Source organism: Peromyscus eremicus, chromosome 1 (assembly GCF_949786415.1).
Source record: "Peromyscus eremicus chromosome 1, PerEre_H2_v1, whole genome shotgun sequence".
In the NCBI taxonomy this organism is placed as follows: domain Eukaryota; kingdom Metazoa; phylum Chordata; class Mammalia; order Rodentia; family Cricetidae; genus Peromyscus; species Peromyscus eremicus.
This window is the reverse complement of record NC_081416.1, coordinates 59,113,136-59,136,037: the sequence shown is the minus strand read 5'-3', so window position 1 is coordinate 59,136,037 and position 22,902 is coordinate 59,113,136. Positions and strand designations below refer to the sequence as shown.

General features: G+C 49.7%; 1 protein-coding gene across 2 annotated transcripts in view; it reads right to left on the bottom strand.

Moving 5' to 3' along the window:
- Window positions 1-22,902, bottom strand: part of Cars1 (cysteinyl-tRNA synthetase 1) — a 56,448-nt gene that overhangs the window by 2,211 nt on the left and 31,335 nt on the right. For both annotated transcript variants that reach the window (XM_059264125.1, XM_059264116.1), the window contains 13 exons: window positions 18,909-19,049; window positions 17,799-17,887; window positions 16,313-16,434; window positions 13,355-13,467; window positions 12,652-12,780; window positions 12,128-12,257; window positions 11,941-12,044; window positions 11,504-11,601; window positions 11,022-11,211; window positions 10,455-10,523; window positions 7,688-7,769; window positions 4,325-4,405; window positions 3,217-3,284 (listed from right to left, as the gene is read on the bottom strand). In XM_059264125.1, the coding sequence (XP_059120108.1) occupies window positions 3,217-3,284; window positions 4,325-4,405; window positions 7,688-7,769; window positions 10,455-10,523; window positions 11,022-11,211; window positions 11,504-11,601; window positions 11,941-12,044; window positions 12,128-12,257; window positions 12,652-12,780; window positions 13,355-13,467; window positions 16,313-16,434; window positions 17,799-17,887; window positions 18,909-19,049 (1,416 nt within the window). The remainder of the gene's footprint in view (window positions 1-3,216; window positions 3,285-4,324; window positions 4,406-7,687; window positions 7,770-10,454; window positions 10,524-11,021; window positions 11,212-11,503; window positions 11,602-11,940; window positions 12,045-12,127; window positions 12,258-12,651; window positions 12,781-13,354; window positions 13,468-16,312; window positions 16,435-17,798; window positions 17,888-18,908; window positions 19,050-22,902) is intronic.

Below are 22,902 nucleotides of genomic sequence, written 5' to 3'. Positions count from 1 at the left end.
CCTGACCCTGTGTATCAGCCCTCAGCCACCCAACTATCAACTCTGCCCCTTTCTCAGAGATCCCTGAGAGAGCTGCCCTGAGCCTGCTCTCTAAGCTGGTGCACACCCAACATGGTGCCCGCCTATGACTGGCCCACGGGGCATAATAACCCCAAGGTGCCCACTCACTGCATCCAGAGTTAGGACAGTGAGTCTTTTTTTTTTTTTTTTTTGAAAGTGTCTTGCTGTATAGTTCAGGTTAGTCTGCAACTCATGGTAATCCCCCTGGCTCAGCTCCTGGGTACGGAGGTTATAGATGTGTATCACTACACTTACTATAACAACACATTTCTGTTCTTTCTCCCATTTGACACCCAAGTCCTTACACGCAGGGGCCATCCCCATCACTGAGAGTGGGGACAAGGAGAGGGACACTTGGAGGACAGGCAGACAGAATGAGCATGACACATGACATCACCCAGGACACTTGGCACCAGGTGAGATCCAAGTAGCACACACACACTTCCTAAGTGATGCCCTTTCCTTTAGCTGAGGGATCCCTTTTAACAACAGGTTACTTATTCCATGCAGTACCGTCCTTCCTGTCATGCTGCCACTGAAGGGCAGTAGCCGTGACTCCGCCCTGTTCCATAGCCATGGGCCTCAACAAAGTGACAAAGAACTCCAGCAAGTCGAGGCATAAGTAGCACCTCACCGAACACACCAAGTTCATGCAGGCCATGATTCAGGTGTGTGACTTCATGTCCTGCAGGAGATCAAGGTCTCCAAGACCAAGTGGGCACTCAAGTTCTTTAGGAAGAGGACAGGGGCCTGTAGAGTCAATTCACTTGCTGCTCTTGCAAATGACCAGAGTTTTGTTCCTAGCACCCTTTTTAGGCAGGCCACGACCACCTGTAACTCTAGCTTCATTGGGATCTGACACTTTCTTCTGGCTTCCATGGGCACCCATAAATATGCGGCATACACTCACACAGAGTTGGACATAAAGGGATGGGGATGGAAGATGGCTCAGCAGTGGCAGTGAACAGCACTTGCTGTTCTTCCAGAACACCCAAGTATGTTGTGGTATCGTGTTCCCCAAAATACTGTGCACCCTAATAAACTTATCTGGGGTCAGAGAACAGACAGCCACTAAATACAAAGGCTAGAAAATGGTGGCACTCAAACCTTTAATCCTAGCATTCCAGAGACAGAAATCCCTCTGGATCTCTGTGAGTTCAAGGCCACATTGGAAACAGCCAGGCATGGGGTGACTCATGCCTTTAATCTTAAAAAGCGAGCCTTTAATCCCAGGGAGTGGTGGTAGAAAGCAGAAAGGTTTATAAGGCGTGAGGACCAGAAACTAGAAGCATTTTGGCTGGTTAAGCATTTGCCTGGTTAAGCATTCAGGCTTTTGAGCACCAATTCAGCTGAGACCCATTCTAGATGAGGACTCAGAGGCCTCCAGTCTGAGGAAACAAGACCAGCTGAGGATCCGGCGAGGTGAGATAGCTGTGGCTTGTTCCGTGTCTCTCATCTACCAGCATTCACCCCAATAACTGGCCTCAGGTTTGATTTTATTAATAAGAACTTTTAAGATTCATGCTACACAAGTATGATTCCTAGTACCCATTTCTGGCCTCTACAGGTACCTGTACACCTGTGGCAGACACTCACACATATGCATACACGAATAGAAATAGGTTTTTGTTTTTGAAGGGTTGAGACATAAACCCAGAGAAAGCAGGAGGAGCCAGCAATACTAGCTGCCATAAGAAAAGCTGCACTAAAGGCTGAGCTGCCCTGCCTACCGCCCTGCCCCTATAAATATTCACACCACACTAAAAATAAACAAATGAAAATTAAACAAGCAAACCAAAACCAACAGGCCACTTGAAATGGGAATCTTGGTGCACCCCTGTAAACCTAGCACTTGGGAGGAGAAGGCAGGAGGATCAGGGGTTCAAGGCCAGCCTTGGCTAAATCCTGAGCTTGTGCTACATGAAACCTTGTTTTAACAAAACACAACAGAATAAATGGCTAACTCCATCACTGCCTCCCTTTATATTTTGTTGAGACAGGTCACACTATGTAACCTTGGCTAGCCTGGAATGAACTACGGACTGGTCTCAAATTCACAGAGATATACCTGCCTCTGCCTCTGCATCCAAGTAGTGCTGGCATTAAAGGAATGTACCATCACACACAGCCAAAGGCGCACTTTTCTGAAGTAGTTACTTACCCCGTTAACTTTTCTTCATGATATTTATAAGGATCAGAATGTTTTGTTTGTTTGTTTTGCTTTTTGAAGCAAGGTTTCTCTGTGTAGCCCTGGCTATCCTAGAACTTGTTCTGTAGACCAGGCTGGCCTTAAACTCAAGAGATTTGCTTGCCTCTAATTTCTTAGTGCTGGGATTAAAGGGGTGTGTCACCATGCCCCCAAAGATCAGAATTTTTTTTTTTTTTTTTTTTAAATGCTGAATGTCGTTTATTGAAGGAGGGAGGAGGTCTTAAATACAGGCTTACAGTACAATGGGAGAACTCCGGAGGGCAGAAGTTTGCTGCCAATGTTCTACAATCTTGCATCTAAGCTGTTAATGCCCATTATGCAGGATACACAGACAAGGAGCATTAAGGAGCATTAAGCATTCAGGAGGGTGGAACCCGGCAGGGAATTAGCATAGGGAGGATATCAAGGTCAAGGTCAGCAAGCAAGGCAACAGTTACCCAAAACGGGGGCCAGGGCCCTATAGGTCCCCCTTTTACTAAAAAATGAGCTTCTGACTTAGGTTGTGTGGGACATCAGCAGGTCACCTTACCTGTCATGGAGACGCCTGTCCAGGCCACACAGGCGCTCTGTCTTAGGTTGGTGAGCCCCCCCCCCCAGGCATTACCCGTCTCTGAATACTCACTATCATACAGGCTCAATCATGTGTGAGCTGCAGAGTTAACTGCTGCCAAAGATCTCAAAGTGGCGCTGGGCTTGCAATCTGTGTGTTCGACACAGAAAAGACCAACAGAAGTCCTAACCCATCTATAGCCAGTAGGCTAAAGGCAACTGAGCCATTCCCTTCCTTAACGAGCCTTACTGCAAATTGGAGTCTTTGTAAGATGGTAGAGGATCAGAATTTTAACCAAAGCACAAACATCCATTCTTAAAGCAACATAAAAATCAAACAACGTTACAGTGTTTTCACTTCCAGCAAACTCAAGCTCCATCACTTTGACTTTACTAACCTTTTTCTTCTCTTCCTTCTCTTTCAGTAAGGTGTCTTTGTCTACCAGCTTCACCACTGTTGGCAGTCCTGAAAGCAGATAGTCAGTGAGACACAGGGACTGTGACCTGCCTGCCTGCCAGGCTCAACCTCTGAGCCTGTTAGCCAAGGCCCCAACACCACTCCTGCACGGGGATCTGGGACTCTGCCTTCTGGCTCACACAGGCAAAAATCAATGGCAGGTGAAGAAAACTGGTACAAAGCAAACAAAGCAGGGCCGGGTTGCAGATCAGGGTAGAATGCCTGCCTAGCACTGTTCGTGGCCCAGGGATTCCATACCAGTGTTGCAAAAACACAAAACCACAGTAAAATGGGAAAGCCTTGCCTGTCTGGACTCATCAAATTCAACCCATCGTTTTAGCAGGTGTTGTGGCTCGCACTTGCAATTAATTCCAGCACTTGGGAGACTGAGGCAAGAGGACTGTTACAAAATCAAGCCTAGCCTGAGCTACATAGTAAGATGCTGTCTCAGAAAAACAATATTAAGAACAGTGCACTTTCTGCCATCTTCTTCCTTCTTATCAAGAAAAAAGATCCTTTGGTATGCTGAGCAAACCCTTGGATGGAAAGGAGCTGAGTGCTCAAGTCAGCCACAGCTGTCAGTCACCTTCAGACGAGCACAGGAGGCCTGGACAAGCGCTATGTTTGTCCTGTATGACTCTTTGAATATTAAAAAGGTGGAATTAAAAAAAAAATTTGTGTAGCAAAAGGCTCCACAAAGTCAGAAAGCACACAGTGAGACTGGGGTACATGCAGCTTGTCTCCCTACAAGTGTGAGGTAAGGCTGCAGGTAGGAAACCAGCAATGGCTGCCCAGGTCCCTTGTGGAAATGAACACATCACCATAACGAGCAATGAGCTACTCATCTTGGATGAGATGGGGTGAAGGGTAGGGCACATCTGAGAAGACACCTACTTTGCTTGGGCTTCTTAAACCACACATGAAAGTACCAGTGCCCTTGGGCCCCTAGATTACTGCTGTGCCACCCTGCCTCCCAGCATCCTTCTCACCACCTACCTATACCCAACTACTTGCCCTGTCCATAGGGAGCAGCTCAGGGAATCACCCACCTTCGTGGTCTTCAAACCGCACCCCGAGCTCAGGCAGGATGTCATCCCGGAGGGCATCACTGAGCTGCAGAACCTCAAGGACTGTAGGCAAGAAAGAGCAGCTCCCTTAGACTATAGAGGGCCTAGGCCCCCCAAAACTGTGCTTCCTCCAGTGCTGGCAAGTGGGTACTGGCTGCCAGATTTGGAGAGAAGATAGGAAAACCAGGAGGCTACCCATGCCACCACCACCACGTAAGTCCAGGATAGAGCACAGACCCACAGCCTCCCTCCTGGTGAATCCACAGGGTCCAATGAAGACAAATCAGCTGTTCGAGCACTGCAGCCTAGTGCTGGGAGCCTGTCTTAAAACACTCTGTGGACTGCTCCCAGAGATGCTGAGCAGGGAGTAGTCAGACTGCCTTGAGCCCCGTATGGCCAAACTTTGTCCCACAATGACAAGGCTCCATAACATTCGAAGCCCTGGTCATCACCAGACTGACTCAGCACTGAGGCCATGTCCCCTCATGCATGTCTGCAAGCCAATGCTACATCTATTCAAGGTCTCTGCTCTGAGTCATCCTGATATCCTGAAGGGCTCTTCCTTCCCCCAACACTGCCACCTCAGCAGTTTTGTGCATGTGTCTAAGGGCCAAGCGCTCCTTAGGTTTTTGAGAAGACCCAGCTCCCCACAGCTCTAAATGCCCTTCCAAATCAGAATGTAGTTGGAGTGAAGGGTATTCATGGTTTAGGCTGGGTCTGGAGACTGGGGTGGCCCTCCAATTGCTGCCTGTCTCACGTAGAGATGTTAGTCAAGTCTGATCACCAGGTGCAGATATGGAGGGGACACAGCTAGGGAAAGGGACCCACACACAACCCTAGGGATGACACTGGATCTGGTTCAGCAGGGAGCTTGATGAGCCTGGTCAGACTCAGTCACCACAAGATGTAGCTGCCTCAAGGCTCAGCCAGAACACACAGGAAAGACTGAGAGCCAAAGAGCAGGAGACAGAGAAGCTGAACAGACAAAGCAGGTGAGAATTAATGGATTGTGGATGTGGCCACTGAGGGCATAAACATTCCTAACCCTTGAGTCAGTTTCTCTGCTGGTGCTAGGACTTTCAATGACCAGATGCATTACCTGTGGTGGGTAAAAGGACAGACACTGGAAGGCCAAGCACTCAAGGAAGGGACTGGGCTTTTTTTTAAGGCAAGCACCATGGTTCACAGCAGACACAACACAGATTTCCTATCTGCTCACACTGAGATTCCAATTCCCCTTGCACTTACGAACCAAGAGTCCTAAAGGTCTCTTATCATCCTAGAAAGTCTTCTGGCCACAACAGACCTGCTTTTCCCTAAAGAAAATGCACCCAAGAAGGTCAGGTAAGTCCCTCTATGGCCACAAGCTCACAGCAAGGCAGGGCACGTGAAATAAGACTGCATGGGTCAATCACGCTGTGCGTCCTGTTTACAGGATCTCCTTAAGAGGCAAACTCTGCTTAGAAATGTGAACATCTGCAGTGTGTGGGCTCCCTTCCAAGTTGGCCTTAGCTAGCATCACCACCACCAAAACATGTAAGTAAATAAATAAAAATAAAAAAATGACAGAGAGGCTAGGAAGCAACAGCTCAGTGGATAGAAAGTACTTGCTACACAAACATGGAGACCCATATTCGAATCCCAGCACCCATGGAAAGAGCCAGGCATGATGCTGTGAGCTTACAATCCCAGCACAGGAGAGATGGAAAAAGGTCCCTGGTGCTTGCTGGCCAGTCAGCCAGGCTGAATTAGTAACTCCAGGTCCCAGTGAGAGAATCTGTCTCATAAGGTGGAAGGCTCCTGAGGAACAACCTTAAACTTGACCTCTGGCCTCCATACACACGTGTGGAAAGGCATAAGTGGAAATATGTGGAAAGGCACACACATATCCTTTAAGTGGAAGAGGAGGAGAGAGAGAGGTAGAACTAGAGAGAAAGGTAGAGCTAGAGATCAATCCAGAAAGTAGAAGGTAGGAAACCAGAACCTGTGCTGATGCTCAGGAGCATGGCACAGCCCGGCCCTCACAAAGAAGCTGGCATGTCCGTAGTACTTGCCGTCAGGAACCCAGGCGCCTCACATTCCCACTCCCATGGGCAAGCCTAGAAAAACTGAAATCCATTTCCAGTGAGTGTCTGGTGTGCTGTCCTTAGCAGCAAGCACCATTCACAACTACTATCGAGTAAGAAGCAAAAGGAAAGTGAGATCTGTGGACAGGAGCCAGCCAGCCACTGAGCCTTGACAGAGAACAAAACAAATGCCAGCTGTGGCATGGAGAGACCTCAAAGATGCCATGCTCCATGAAAGGCCAGAATGGGGCAGTCTGCAGCAGCAGCAGCAGCAGCAGCAGCAGCAGCAGCAGCAGCAGCAGCAGCACTGTGTGCCAGTGAGGGGCACACGCTGGAGTGATGGGAGGTGGAGCTGCACAAGAGAGCACTGCACTGAATGCTGGGAGCTGATCTGAAGATGACTTTTGTTACACACCATTCACCTCGATAAATTATATGCTTGCCTGAGCCTAGTCCCTACTGGGAGAAGCCTGGTACTGTCACCTACATGACTCAGAGGACACAGCCCAGGCTGCTGGGGTCCCCAATGCCATGGAGGTTTAGGTTTGGAACTGCCTGCTGAGTCTGGAACCAGGATGGAAGCCTACTAGAAGAGGAGAGGCTCTTCTGAGTTGGAGGCCACCCTTGCCATAGCCAGTAATATTCCTGCTGAGAAGCAAGCCACTTCGTAAATAGTGTGGTGCCTAGTGAGGCAAAGAAATCTTCGTTGGACAAGGTTCCAAGTCAGGGTACCTAATGGGGATACCTGTGCCAGCAGCAGGTGATTCCCCAGAACCACCTGGCACAAATGATGGTGTGGGTCTTGGCACTCTGAGTAATCCTCTGTCTCTCAAATCATACACCTCCTAACTTTGGAGGATGAAAGGATGGGTGTGCATAGGCAGCCTGGCACCACCATACCCCAGGTAGGGCAGAGATAGGACTCTAGCTCTGGCCCCAGCAGGAGCTTTTCCAAGCAACCTGAGACTGCAACAGGACAAGCCATTCTTGGGTCACCAGGAACAGAAAGGAGACCCAATGCAAGCCAAGGGCAAGTGTATGTTAGCTGTGCACAGGGTCCTCTATCCTGCCTCTGTTCAGAACAAGAGCTATGCAGACACCTGGCCCTCAGGACTAAGGAAAGGTTCTCCCCGAGATGTTCTAAGTCAAAGGTAACTCTGACCTAGTACAATGGTCCAGCCTGGCATGGAGGTATACACATACAGAACATGGGTAGCTGTCACAGGGAACCTGGCAGAGGGTGAGCGGCAAGGGTGAGGTACCCAGCATGGGGCCTCACCTTTTTTCTCACGGGCGATCTTCCGCACGCCTTCTCTGAATTCCGACAATACCTGTAGGTAGGGCATGACGGTGGACTCGAGCTGTGGAAAGAATGAGTTTGAATCACGAGAGCCATTGCTGTATTTGTAAATGAATACCTAACAGTTCAGTGGATATGCCATATGTCACATGCTGCTGTATCCCGTGTCCTGAAGCCCACACATCCTTGGCATGCCAGGTGGTATAAGAGTTACATGTGCTGGAGTGGAGCTAGACCCTATCCCCAGCTTTCTTGGACAGCTTAAAGAAGTTAGCCACCATACTGCCAACCTCAGCTCCCAGTACCTAATAAAGGTAATGTGGGACAGGGAGCAAAAAGCACCTTTGGGCTTCTAGCTGGATACGCTCAATAGATACCACTCTGTCCCTTGCTGACACAATGTGTTTTCCTCAGGACAGACACAGTTGTCAGAAACCTGTCCTTACCATCTCCAATGGGCCATTGGGATGCACTGACCATAAGTGGTCACATGTGAGCCTGCTGAGGACTAGTCATCTTATTAACTTAGACGCACACTAATAGCTGTACAAAGGGTCACTACCTACACCGAGGTAAAAGGTAGGTAGGTCACTACCTACACCGAGGATAAAGCCAGGGGACCCAGAGCCACACTGGGCAAGACCTAAATAGGAGTCTGAATCTAGAGCCATCTTACAGCGTTATTTCTTTATCTCCAGGACCAAAAAGGTCTGGGACTTCTGAGAAGGGTCTCAGATTACACAACAGCTCAAGAACCAAGATATGGAAGTGTAGAAACGTTGGCTGGAGGGCGAGAGAGAGCTGAACTCTGAGCTAACCAGGCCTGGCCTTCTACCAGACAGACCGAGGGAAACTGTCTAATTACAGCAGAGGCTCTGGACTTCTGGAGTAGAATTAGACCTTATCTCCAACCCCCTTGACCAGCTTAAATAGCCCAGTCACCGTACTACCAACTTAGTTCCCAGTACCCAAAGAGGCCTCTTGGTAGAGGGCAGGGTCTGTCTCCAACAGTCCTGGAGCTAGTATCCTACTGCCTGGCTTCTACCTGGGCATAAGAGGTTTAGGCCCAGGTCTGCCTCTCTGACTCACACAGCATTTTTAAACTTATCTTCACCATGGGAGCTGTGCAATAGAGGATGCTTGGCCTCACAGGCTTACTACATTCAGTGTTGGCTGCTGTTTCCTATAAGTCAACATCATGGGGCTAATGAGAACATCTGGGGATGCATAATGTGATTTATCTTAAGATGCCTCTTGATGCCTCCCCAAGACCACAGCACTGTTGAAGACTAAAAACTACTTTTAATTTCAAAGGCAGAATGACTTCCACTAGGAGTTATATCTTGTGTTTTGTTTTCAAAGAAAAGAGTGGGGCTGGAAAGATGGCTCAACACTTGGCGGCCTTGCAGAGGATCCGGTTCCTGGCACCTGTATCGGGTAACTCACAATCACCTGTAACTCCAGCTCCAGGGACTCTGATGCCCTCTTCTGAGGGCACCTGTATTCACATGCACATACCACCCCCATACACACAATTAAAAATAAAATGTTAAAAAAGGAAGCTGGCAGCATATTTGTTAAGAGGACAGAGGAGCCTTGTATGAATTTCTAAAAAGCCCCAGCAGTGATTCCTATCTGGCAAAGTCTAGAAGCCACCACATCAACAGCTCACTCAGACTTGGAAAGACCTCTTCCTTCCTTCACGGGAGCAGGGCTCTCGGTTGACAGCCCTGTGTGGGGGAGGGGCCCCTTGGGCTGCCGTCAGTAGGAAGCAGCTCTGGGACAGCTTTGTCTTTCCATCTGTACATTAGCACAGCAGATGCTCCATCTAAATATTGATATACACTGTCTTAATTTCGTAATTAAAGAGCACTCTCTGCACTGGAGGGTGGAGGGGATCATAAATGAGCTGCCCTCACGTTGCAAAGGACCATTACTGACACGTGTGTCCGTCAGCCTACTAGACCTGCAAATGCTGAGCCAGTCGTGGGCACGGGTCTGTTCCAACAGGGGCTTCCTCGCATGCTTAGACTGGATGCTTTATGGGACCACCGCTTTCCATTTTCTGGGCACTGGCTGCAGGAACAGGGGCTTGGGCTATGTGGTGGGCTCTGGACTGATGTGAGAACTGGACCTGGCCTGGCATGGGGTTCTGTCCAGTTCTGAGGGGCAGTGGAATAGTGGGAATTCCCCCAGGATAGCATTGTGGTATGTGATCACATGACCTTTAAGAATGTGCCCAGTGATTATAGCATCCACACTCCATATTCTCAGGTTGAAATACTTGGAGGAAAAACAATCATGTGTGTGTACTGAACATGTATCATCATTCCCCAAACTACACAATGTAACCATATGCACAGCATTTGTAACACAGGATTATAAACAACCTAGAGGTAACTAAAATTTATAAAGGAGGACTGAGGCGACAGCTGTTGGTAAAGTGCTACTGGGCAAGCATGAGGACCTGAGTTCGATCCCAGCACCTACATGAAAAAGCCAGAGTGATGGGACATGCTGATGATCCCAGTGCTGGGGATGCAGACAGGTGAGTCTCAAGTCAATGAGAGACCCTGGTTCAAAAAAAACAAGGCAGGTGGCTTCTGAGGTTGACCTCTGACCTCTACACACACACACACACACACACACACACACACACACACACACACACACAGCACAGGCAGGCATGCATACAGAGGGTGGCAGCAGCTGGCCACCTAGGACCCTTCTTGTGCATTCTACTTACATTCAGGTTGGTTCCAGGCCCACCAACTGGGAAACCAAGGGGGCTCTCCTCCTCTATGGCTCCAAAGATCTGAGGGAAGAAACAGACAGGACTCCACTGTGAGTGGGATGAACCAGATGAACTAGAGGTGAGTTCAAGAACTGTCCTGACATCTCTGGGGACAGGTAGCCAAGTGGGTCCCCATGACTGGCTGGGGAGAAGCAGGAAAGAGCAGCATCAAGCCCTATGACCCTATCCCAAGGTGTCTGCATCCATCCATGGTGCACCCTGGCTCAGAGCTGTTGCTCTGACCCTCTTCCAGCTAAAAGCCACCAGAGGATGACAAGGACAGAAGGGTGAGGTAGGGAAAGTCCCACTGGCCCGGTGCCAGAAATGCTGTGCATAAGATAAGGCCCGAGTCAAGGTCCTGTCACTGGCTTTTGCTTAGCAGGGACCAACAGCTGTGACTACAGATGGCTCTGAGGCTTTAACCACAGTTCAGGGAGGCTCCAGACCAGGATGCTGTCAGGCAGCACGAGGCAGCTTCCAGCATCACTCAGAAGCTAAGTTTCCTGTTGCCGGGCTCACCTTCAGCATGTGGGTGAGGTACATGGCAATGTTCTCCAGCAGCGCCCGATTGGGCCTCCTCCTTTCAGCCTTCCTGGCTGCCATGTAGAGGTTGCACTGACTGACCAAAGCCCGCATCTCTTCCATGACAGTGCGGGTGTCGATGTTATCACACAGGGCTTCGTGAACCGCTGTCTTCTTGTCAGAGAAGCTGAGCAAGGAAGGGAATGGAAGCAACAGTCAGACCTGGTGCTCTACCACAGAAGCTCTCCAGAGTCCAACAATCAGAGCCACTGCCATCAGCAGGTACTGCACTTCTGACATGTGACAGGGCCACGTCATCAGCACAGGACAAGCCATGGTAGAGAGACCCTCAGAAGGCCCAGAACACACACACACACACACACACACACACACACACACACACACACACACACACACCCCACACCTCTCTCTCTCTCTCTCTCTCTCTCTCTGGCCCCAAGGAAAAGGCTCCACCTTACTTCTTATTGAGCTCCACTTCTTCAGCTTCCCACTTCTCAAACTGGCCAGTGATGTCTACAGGGGCTCGAAGGATGTCTTTCACGTTTAAGAAAAACTCCTGAAGTTACGGAAGTCAGGTTAATGGCATTTGGACAACCTTCTACCTATAGAGACTTGACATCCTACTGACGTGATATCACTTGAGGGCAGATCTGTCAGCACAATGCACACAGGTCCAAAAGACACAGAACACTTCTTCCTTGGGACAGAAACGTGACAACTCCCAGGGCAGGAAGCCTGAGTCAGAATGAAATGTCCTACATGTGAACATGGCCTTCACTTTGCAGCTATCAGTTTCAGGAAGTGGCACCAAGTGGCATCACTGTGCCCTGGCTTATATCAGAAGACCCACACCACCTACAATGTCCTCCACCTCCAGCAAGTCCTGGGCACTCACGTTCATGAACTTTTCATACTGAAGTGCAGACTCCATAGTGTTGCTGGAATAGTCCAGGGTGTCTTTCCAAGAGTGCATGAGGAATGCCAGCCGCAGCTGCCGAGCTGGGGAGCAGACACACAGCTACCGTTACTCCTGAACAGCTGCTGGTACCCCTGTCATGGGCTTCTGCAGGAGCTCTGCTTACCTGAGTGCTTCTTTAAGGCGTCTTTAATAGTGATGAAGTTTTTCAGTGACTTGGACATCTTGCAGCCAGCTATTGTCAGGTGGCCCGTGTGCAAAAAGTATCTGACCCAGCAGTCATTTTCAAAGTAGGCCTGAGTACAAAGAGACAGGAGAAAGGCTTGGCCGTTATGGGGAGGCCTCACCTGTCAGGAGGTTCTGGACACTCAATACATGGTGTCTTGCTGTGTGCCCCATGGATGAGGTAGATGCCACCTCTCCTAAGTGGGGCACCTGGGGCTTGAAGGGAACGCCCTGATGCCCTGCCAGCAGGATACAACTGGTTTGAACCTAAGCCTGTCTGTTACTGAAGGTCAAGCTGTTACCACTGGGATTCAGACAAAATGATTAGGATACAACTCTGCCTCAGCTCCCAAGATGGATGCCAAGTTCACCAGAAGGCTCTTCCTTAGGGTGCTGCTGATATCTCTCCAACAGAGCAGGAAGGACATCATGTCCCTTTCTAGCAAGGCAACTGTCTTTACCTACCTCTGACTGCGCCAGCTCATTGTCATGGTGGGGGAAGCGGAGGTCAAACCCTCCGCCATGAATGTCCATCGAGGCTCCCAGGAGTGTGCCTGCCATAGCGGAGCACTCTATGTGCCATCCTGGACGACCCTAGAGAGACACAAAGGGTCCTGCTGACCACTCCAAACCTTCCCAGGCCTTTATTACTCAAGGAAACGACCTTTAAGCCTCTGAACCTCACTGCAATGGCCTCAAATCTTCACAAGACAGACTAAAGGAAAACCTGTTTATACAGTTCAAAGTCAGTCTCTGTGGCTGCGGCTTAGCTAAAGCCTGGGAATTATTTCTAATCCCCAAGCACTCAAGTGGCAAATAGCCACACACACAAGATTTGCCACAAGGCTGTCACATAGTCATCTAGACCTCCAGTGCCACCAACTTCAACTTACACGCACAGACACCCAGAGCAGAAGCCTGAGGCAGCCAATTGGCTTGCACCCACTAAGAGATCAGGACACGGGCCTGAGAAGAGAAGCTGCTACCTTCAAGGCCCAGCACCCGTGGGCCTACAGCTCTTCACTGCTCCAGAACCAGGTCTGGTCCCAGTAGCACGCTCCATCCTTTCCCAGCATCCACCCCACCACCAGAGGACTAAGGGAGCTATGTTAGCAGCCTGTGACACTACTCTTCTCACTGTCCCTGCTCCCAACAGTGCCTCACTCACCTTTCCCCAGGGGCAAGGCCAGGATGGCTCTCCTGGCTTGGAGGCCTTCCACAGGGCGAAGTCATTGGGAGAGTGTTTTTCACTGAGGCGGTCAGTGGAGATGCTCAAGTCACCTGTGAATGTGAATGGTTAAGAGAAGAGGGCAGGGTCATTTACAGATGCCTACAGGAGTGTCAGCACCTTACCTAAAGGCCACTCTGTGTGTCTATGGCCAACCTTTCTCTTAACCAGTTAACTTGCGACAGACATGGGTACCAATTGCTGCCTATCAGCTCTTAAGTCTGATTCTGAGCTGGGGTCTCAGCCACTGTTGCAGTTCTAGAGACACATCTGCCTCTTCAGCTCTGAACTCCAAGTCTGTAGGAGAGGTCATTGCACTCTGGGCTGAAGCTAAATGGTGTGTGGCTCACTTGGGCACCAAGGGTCAGCAGCACACATAGCTGCCAGTGTGCTGGTTTCCAGAAGTGTAAAGGTGTGGCTGAGCTGCACCACTTTGTGGAAGCTGAGATCAGTGGTACACTCCCTCTTGGATTCACAAAGTACCAGGTGAAATGACTGAGGTGTAGCCTCAATCATGAGAGCAGGGTGCCTGCTGGGTGCATTTCCTGCCAGATCCTCTGAGACCCCATGGGGTGGTGGAGGGAACCACTGGCTAGAGGCACTTGAATAGCAGCACACAAGTATAAGGTGGCTGGAGACCCAAGAGAACGGCACTGTCACCAAGTACATGAAGGACCTGCAGATAGAACTGCTGTGGAGATGGGGACTTGGTCCCCAACACTGAAGATCAAGCCTATGTCAGGTGACTGGATAGAGTGAAAGCCTTCCTTCCACCTCAGGTTTAGGCCCTGGACTGCAAGGGTCTATATGATCCTTGCTATTCTAGGCTAACTTGGGATCTAAATGCAGCTCCATCTTTCAGGAACTGAGTGTCCAGGCTTGATGTTCCCGAGCTGTGGTGGAGGGAGGCACTGCTAGGGCATCCTGAAACACCAGCTCCAGATGTGGGACATGTACTGAATGCAGAATGCTTGAGCAGGACTCCTGGCATCACGCCAGGCCCAGAGACAACCACTATTACTTTCTGGTGTGCTCATCTGCAGAATGAAAATAATCTTTTCAAGAGAGTTGCAGATAACGAGGCACCCAGGACAGACCTCAGCCTGGCTCTAGCTCCTTCCTGCTGTTCCTCTGCCAGCAAGAAGCATCCAGAACCACAGCTCTCGAGGCTCCACATCATGCTCTTTCAGCTAGTCTCTTTCACATAATCTAGCTGGCAGCCAGGTTTTCCATGTTATTTAAATGTGTCTGCAGAGCCAGAGTCTAGCTTACAAAGTCATTCACTAACTGGGCTTTACCTTTCCTCCATTCACTGCTCTTCCCTGCTGTCTGACTGCCCAGCTCATTTCCTTTCTCTCTGCTTATTCACAGCCATGTGTGCTTAGTGGTCAGCATTACACCTGCCTCCCGTGCCTCTATGGCTCCTTTCCTCTGAGGGACTCAGGAGTAGAAACCTCAGGTAGCTTGCCAGTCTCCCACCCCTGTAGTGTGGAGGCCCGCACACCTGCACCTTGGTTGGACAATAAGAGGATTGTTTGGTACTCCTCTCAGACTTCCTTCTGCACCTGGCCTGTGGTCTGGGGGCTGGAGAGATAGCTCAGTGGTTATGAGCACTGGCTGCTCTTTGAGAGGACCTGGGTTCAGTTCCCAGTACCCACACGATAACTCAAAACCTTTCTGTAATTCCAATTTCAGGGGGTCTGACACTCCTACTTTCTAACCTTCTTGGGCACCAGACACACATGCAAGCAAACACCATACACATTCAAAACAAAATTTAAACAGGGGCCGGGCGGTGGTGGCGCACGCCTTTAATCCCAGCACTTGGGAGGCAGAGCCAGGCGGATCTCTGTGAGTTCGAGGCCAGCCTGGTCTCCAAAGCGAGTTCCAGGAAAGGCGCAAAGCTACACAGAGAAACCCTGTCTCGAAAAACCAAAAAAAAAAAAAAAAAAAAAAAATTTAAACAGGGAAAGATGCTATGATTCCTTCAACCATGTCCGTTAGCATATTCGAAACTTTTGCTCCGCTGTTAACTGATGCCTCCCAACCTCTCTGTTTCTGCAAAGTATGCAAGGCTGGCTCTCGGCATGGGTCAGTGCACGGCCCTGGAGCCCTCTCAGCTTTACCACTGTGAGTCACCTCACAGTCAGGTGTACCGAACACTACACCTATCCACCCCTGGGCCCAGGATCAATGCTAAATGGCTTAGCTTCTCTCTTGCCGAGGTTTCTGTGTTTTCTGTTGAGCTTCTCAATTCTGATATTTCTTTAGAATAGGGCCCCACAGCTGCTATTTCTATACCTACATTTTTATGGCTGGTTCAACCTCTAGAAACAAGGGGGCAGTGGGAGATATATCTGGCACGAAAGTTACTCCTCATCTTAAACCCAACCTTGGGTTTTGTGAAACTATCCTTAGCTTCACTGTGGGTAAAGACTTCTGAAAAGTGTTTTCATGCAGTTCTGCCTGATCCAGGAAGACACTGACACCTGTGTTTAAATACTTGGAACAAGACCGCCAAACACACATCACTGCACACACATCTAAGCCACACACTGTCACAGTAGGGCAGGCTCTGAGGCCTCCATGTCAGGTGCCCCATCAGAACAGCTTAGGACCAGGCCCAGGGCCTCTGTGCCAAGTGCCTGTCACAGCAGCTGAAAGCCCAGGGCCTCTGTGTCAGGACAGTGCAGTGCTAACCTCTCTGTTTCTTAAGCGATGCTGTCTTGAGCAGAAAAGTCCTGGGACTCCTTTAGGGGAAGCAGCCTGCTCTTCATGTGCCTGTGGAGTGTACATAGGCACCCACCATGACCAAGAAGTAGAGACCTGGTGCAGCCGTGAGTGAGGAAGAGCAGCTTAGCTTTGCTTCCACACCGCACGTGCTTTGTGAGCTCTTACCTTCCCCTTCCTGAAGAGCTTTCTGGTCCCCAACAGCCTCAGGCACCAGCTTCCCATAGGAGTGCTTCTCACTAGCAGCAAACTTGGCTGTGTCGAAGTAGACGGACCCATTTGAAGCATAGCTGGAAACAAGAGGAAAGGGGTCTCAGACACACCACAGCACTGGGGACAAAGCAAGAAGGGCCAAGGCCAAGGCCACCAAGCCTCTGCTTTCTGCAGCTGGCCAGAAGCCCTAGTTTCATGGGCTGAGAAGGAGAAACAGGGATGCCTCCTGAGGCAGAGGGTGGCTGGCCTCAGTGTCAGGTAGGGTGTCCCTCACAGACCCTCTGCTTGGTGTACTGTAGCCATTTGATTACATCCCCACTCGATGGCACAACCCCATGACACACCTTCTCCTCTCTCTGTCTGCATTCTACTTTGTGATCCTGTCACGGCTCTCCATGTGACTCTAACATATTCTAGCACAGAGGAGTGTCCTCTCTGACCCAGGCTTGCCACTTGGCTGGACCAGTGTCTCCTGCTGCCCTGCAGCCATTGGTCACGTGGGGTGAGGTAGCACTGTCACTTCGGAGGTAGCTCTGTAACAGCAGGCACTGTGAACAGTCCTCTCTTCTCTAGCCTGTGCTGCCAACAAGTAGAGAAGTGACCTGAGGCCAGGTCCGGGAATGCAGTCAGCCGGTGCCTAGGGCTGCCTGCAGCACCAGGGTCCCATCTGGAACTCCCTTTGAGGAACCTCTGGAAAGGCTAATGTTAGTGATATGGGAAAGCTTCCAGCTGTCAGACATGCTAGAGCAGCAACCCTGAGCTTGGAAGTGTCTACACTAAAAGCACAGCCAGGCAACAGGACACACACTCATAAAGTGTCTAAATGGTACTGATGTTTCTAGGGGCCCTGCAGGATCCAAGCTTACGATTATGCCATTCTGGCCCCAAAGACCTATGGTCATCACTGTCAAGCTTCCAAGCACATATGAGGCCAGGTATTCCTGATTAACGGGGAGGACACTGGGCCACTCCGAAGGATTCTCATTGTTCAGACAGCATGATGTTCCACACCCTGGCTGGTTTAGCGGGAAAACAGACAGGGTAGACAGAAAGCCCTGGTCCTTTCCTGCCTGGGGCCTGTAGGGGGAGGAGCCTTAGGACACCTGAGCATGGGCCTTTGGGCAGTCATGAGGACTATGACAGTGCTTTGAGAGAATGGCTGTTAGGACCTAGCTTGTGGCCAGTTCTGCCTCTCCAGCTTGCTTCCTGACTCAATTTTCCCAGTTTCAATGCTTGTGACAATGGCATGGACTATGTATGTCGTGAACCAGGCAAGGGCTTCATCCTTAAAGCAATCCAAGTTCTTGCTGCAGAGCTGGAGTGAAGTGCAGAGTTAGGTCAGGTTCAGGGCTGAGCAGTGAGGTGTGGCCTCCACACCTAGACTCTCTCTTCCCATGGAGCTGTGTGGCCTGGCAGGGGAGGGGAGGTTTCTCATGCTCACCCATAACCATTGTCCACAATCTTTTGGACGAAGTTCACAATTTCTGGTACATACTCGCTGACCCGGGTCAGGACATCAGGAGGGAGAACCTGTGGGAACAGAGTCTCAGCGCTTTCTCCCGACCAGTCTGAAAGCCTCAGCCTCCACGGAGTACACTCCCTGGAAAGTGCATGACTGTCAGAACCGACAGCACAGACGTGTCATCCCTGCTACTTGGGGGACCAGGGCAGGAGAATCACAAGTTCAAGGCCCACATGGAAAGCTCATCGAAACCCTGTTTCAAAATAAAAGGTAAGGGCTGGAAAAATGTTTCAGCAGGAAAATAGACATATGGCAGACAGAAAGATCTGGTCTTCCCTGTCTGGGGCCTGCAGGGGAGGAGCCTTAAAACAGCTGAGCATGGGTGTCTGGGCAGCCATGAGGACTGTGACACAAACCTCTCCTGCCTTCTGGGAGGCCTACCCAGTTGATCCTATTTGTTTGCTTATCTTATTATTATTATTTTTTTTTTTTGAGACAGGGTCTTTCACAGAGATCTACCTGCCTCTGCCTTCCAAGTGCTGGGATTGAAGGCGGTTTATTTTTAATTTTATTTATTCTTTTAGTTTCTTGGTTTTGAGACAGAGTTTCTCTGTGTAGCTTTGGAGCCTATCCTGGACCTCACTCTGTAGCTCAGGCTGGCCTAGAAATCACAGAGACCCATCTGCCTCTGCCTCCCAAGTGATGGGATTAAAGGTGTATGCTACCACTGCCTGGCAGGCTGTTTATTTTTGAGGCAGGATCACACAACACAGTTCAGACTGGCCATGAACTTGAGATCCTCCTGCCTCCTGAGTGCTGGGAACACAGGACTGTGTTACCACAGCTGGCTTCCACTCCAGGTTTCTGACATCTTTTCTAGGTAGTCCTAAGCACCAGGCATGGGAATACACATGAAAACACTAAAACAAGGAGAGGAAGTATCTCCTCACCCCTCATTCAAGTTCAATTTACTGATCTTGCAAAATGAAGACACTGTGGATCACAGGCTTTGTGGCTTTACCAAAATCAGAACATGGAAAGCAGAGCTTGGCCTAAGAAAGCAAGGATGAGGCAATCCAAGACACTCACATTCAGGGCTTCCATGTCTTTGTGGAACTCTTCCTCCCAGAACTTGGGCAGTTTGGAAAAAATAGAATTGTCAGTCACCTCGCTGCCACCTGTGGAGTCCAGCCAGTCAGAGAGCAAGTCCTTTGCTTCCTCCAGCAATACCTAAGAGAAAGGATAGCCACACATAGGCTAGGTTTCATGCAAGCACACACAGATGGTAGGAACCGCTCAGTGCCCTGAGGTCAAAGCCAGCCTTGCAGAGCAGGATCCATGAGCTGCCATCTCCCACTGTTGGTGTGAAACATGTTCCAACTGTACTCATGTGGGGTGAGGAAGGGACTGTCCTCGCCCTTCTAGGATGAATGTCTTGAGCACGTTACCTTCAGCAGTGTCGGGCTGGGAGGCCACTGGAGTCTGCACTCTATCACAGGAGCACAAGGCAAAGAGCAAAGGGAAGATGGACAAAGTGCAGATGACCTGACAGCAAGGGCACCAGGGAGGACAGAGGGCTCGGGACACTGGCAGGAAAGGATGCAGGGGGCCACACAGGCTGCCACTGCTGTCAGCATTCCTGGAAGTAGCAAGGTGGATCTCTTCAGGGTGCTCACTCTTCCCCACGTGAAGGGGCAAAAGCAAGCTGGCTGCAGTGGCTTGTGCCTTTACTTTAAGCACTAGGGAGGCTGAGGCAGGAGAACTGCTATGAATTTCAGGCCAGCCTACAAGATCCTGCCTCATAAACAAACAAACAAAAAAATGAGGAAGCCAGGTGTGGTAGCATGCATTTAATCCTAGTACTTGGGAGGCAGAGGCAGGAGGATCTCTGTCAGGTGGAGGCCAGCCTGGTCTACAGAGTGAGTTTTAGGATAGCCAGGACTATAGAGAGAACCTATCTCAAAAAAACAACACAGAAAGGAAGGGGGAAGGGAGGGAGGGAAGGAGGGAGGGAGGGAGGGAGGGAAGAAGGGAGAGAGAGAGGGAAGAAGGGAGGGAAGGAGGGAGGGAGGGAGGGAGGGAGGGAAGGAGAGAGGAAGGAGAGTTTCCAGGTAAGTAGTGAGTGTCTACAAGTGTTACATCTAGAAAAATATAGCCTTCAGATGACAAACAACAGCAAGCTACAGGAAAATATGGAAACAGTCCAGGCAGGTGTGACCACAGAAACAAGTGAAACTTGGAGATGAAGTCTACTAACCACTGAACATTCCAGAGGACAGGACAAGGGGATGGAGACAAGTGGTGAGTGGGACCTGATGTTGCAGAATATTTGTTTACACCGTCAAGATGTGTCTTTACCAAGATGCCTTATGATTGGTTTAATAAAGAGCTGAATGGCCAATAGCTAGGCAGTAAGAAGTTAGGCGGGACTTCCGGGGAAAGAGAGAGAGAAGACTCTGAGAAGAGAGGCAGAGACACCAGCGAGACAGTGAAGAAGTCAGACCCATGGTACAGAGGAGAGGTAATCAAGCCACATAGCAGAAGGTACATTAATAAAAACAAGTTAATTTAAGTTGTAAGAGCTAGTTGCGGGGCTGGAGAGATGGCTCAGAGGTTCAGAGCACTGGCTGCTCTTCCATAAGTCCTGAGTTCAATTCCCAGGAACCACATGGTGGCTCACAACCATCTGTAATGAAATCTGGTACCCTCTTCTGGCCTGTAAGCACACATTCAGAACACTGTATACATAATAAATAAATAAATCTAAAAAAATAAAAAATTCACTTTAAGCCGGGCGGTGGTGACACATGCCTTTAATCCCAACACTCGGGAGGCAGAGGCAGGTGGATCTCTGTGAGTTCAAGGCCAGTCTGGGCTACACAGTGAGTTCCAGGACAGGTGCAAAAACTACACAGAGAAACCCTGTCTCGAAAAACAAAAACAAGCAAACAAACAAAAAAAGAGCTAGTTGGGGAAAAACCTAAGCTAAGGCCAAGCTTCCATAGTTAATAATAAGTCTCCATGTCATTATTTCTGAGCTGCTGACCCAAAAGAAAGTTCAACTGCAACTAGAAGTCACCTAAAATTGGCTGAGACCAGAAGGGCGGGACAGAGCTGGGCCTCTGCCAGGAATCCCGAGGGAGGAAAGGAAGCAGCAGGAGTCCAGGGAAACACCGAAAGGACTTCTCAGAACTCAGGTGACAGCTTGCAGGCTGGCACTGCATGCATACCTGGGCATCATATGAGACAGCAGAAAGCCACCAGAGTGTCTTTAGAAGGAGCTAGACCGAAGACACAGGAAAATAATTTATAGGACAGCGTCCTGTCCTCAGTTCCTGCTGACATTGGGAGCTGGCAGCCAGTAGGGCAGTCCTAGGGCTCAGAGAAAAGTGTACCCAAGAGCACCTCCTGTAAACTCTCTGAGACCACACCGAAATGGACACTATTCTAAGCAGTCAAACAGAGAAGACTCAGAGGCTAGCCACACTCCATCTTGTCCAGGGGAAAGCTGGCTCCATGGGTGGCCCATCCCCAGGAAAGTGGGTGCCATCAAAAGCTCATCCATTCAAAGATCACGGCACCAAAGCCAGTACGTGGCCTGAAGCCTACACTGACAAGTTCTTGGGAGCTCTGGAAAGGCAGGCCACTGAGCCCAGCCCAGCACCCACCAGCAGGGGCTCTAGGGGACACCAGAAATCTGCACTTTTAAAAAAAAGGTTTATGTTTATTCACGTGTATGCACCTGCCATGTGAGTATAGGTATAAATGGGGGCCAGAAGCGGGCATCAGATGCCCTGGAGCTGAGTTAAAGTCGTTGTGAGTCACCATGTGGTGCTGGGAACCAAGCTTACTCTGTTTTTTTTGTTTTGTTTTGTTTTGAGACAGTAGCTTTGGAGCCTGTCTTGGAACTCGCTCTGTAGACCAGGCTGGCCTTAAACTCACAGAAATCCGCCTGCCTCTGCCTCCCAAGTGCTGGGATAAAAGGTGGTGGTGCATGCCTTTAACTCTAAATTTACTCTTAACCACTAAGCCATTTCTCCAGCCCAGAAACCTACATTTAACAGCTACAGGTGACAGGACCAGTGGATGTTCAGGAACTCATGAAAGTGAATCTGACTTCAGTGACAAGAGACTGAGGTGCAAGAGTGCAGATGGCTGAGACACATAACAGAAGCTTGAAAAACAAAGAGACCACAGTGTGTGGCTGGGAGCTGGGAGGGAGCATTGTGTTTTGACCTGTACTACTTGGAAGCCCACAGCACAGCAACCACATAAGAGGCCAAAAGAAACCAAGACACTGGGCCTCACACTGTAATTCCAGCACTTGGGAGACTAAGGAATGAGAACAGAGGTTAGCCTGGGCTACACTGATTTTTAAGGTAGACTGGCTGAGATCACGCCACAGACAGAAAGCAGGACGTTAGATTTCAACAGCTGCTGCGCGCTGCAGGAATATATCATAAGAACTGAGCTGGTTATGGCAAAGTCACTACCTGAAGGGATCAAGGAATTCCTTCAGAGGAAGCCAAATCCCAAGAAGCTTTTGGTGTTACTTGGCTTGTTATATATATATCAGTTGTCTTCTGTTATGAAAATCATGTGTGCCTTCATAGTTTTCCCAATTGACTTTTCCCTAAGAAGGGCTAACAGTGTGGACTGATCACTCTCTGGATATACACATTCCAGGTATTTGGAGAACAGCCTCAGGAAAGGCTTCCTCTGGAATCAGATATCTCCCTTAGCCACTTCAAGGACTAACAGTAATAACAGTCCACAAGCTAGTCTCCTGATTTAAGGTAAATTCCACAAGGAGACACCACCTAGGTCAGGTGGACGTTAATAGCTTTACACAATTTAGCTCGGACCCTCCTTTCTTACGGTCTTATTAACTTCATAGACCTTTAACTCCTTATCTAACCACTTCTAGGAATATTTAGATAACTTTCTGTGCTGACAGCTCTGCTCAGCCAGAACCCCAGTTTAAGCCTCCCTGTAATTATCGTCATTGGCAGCATCCGGCCAGGTCCATCCCCAGATGGAGGAAAGTACCTTATCAGAGATACCTCTGTACCCTCTAAGAACA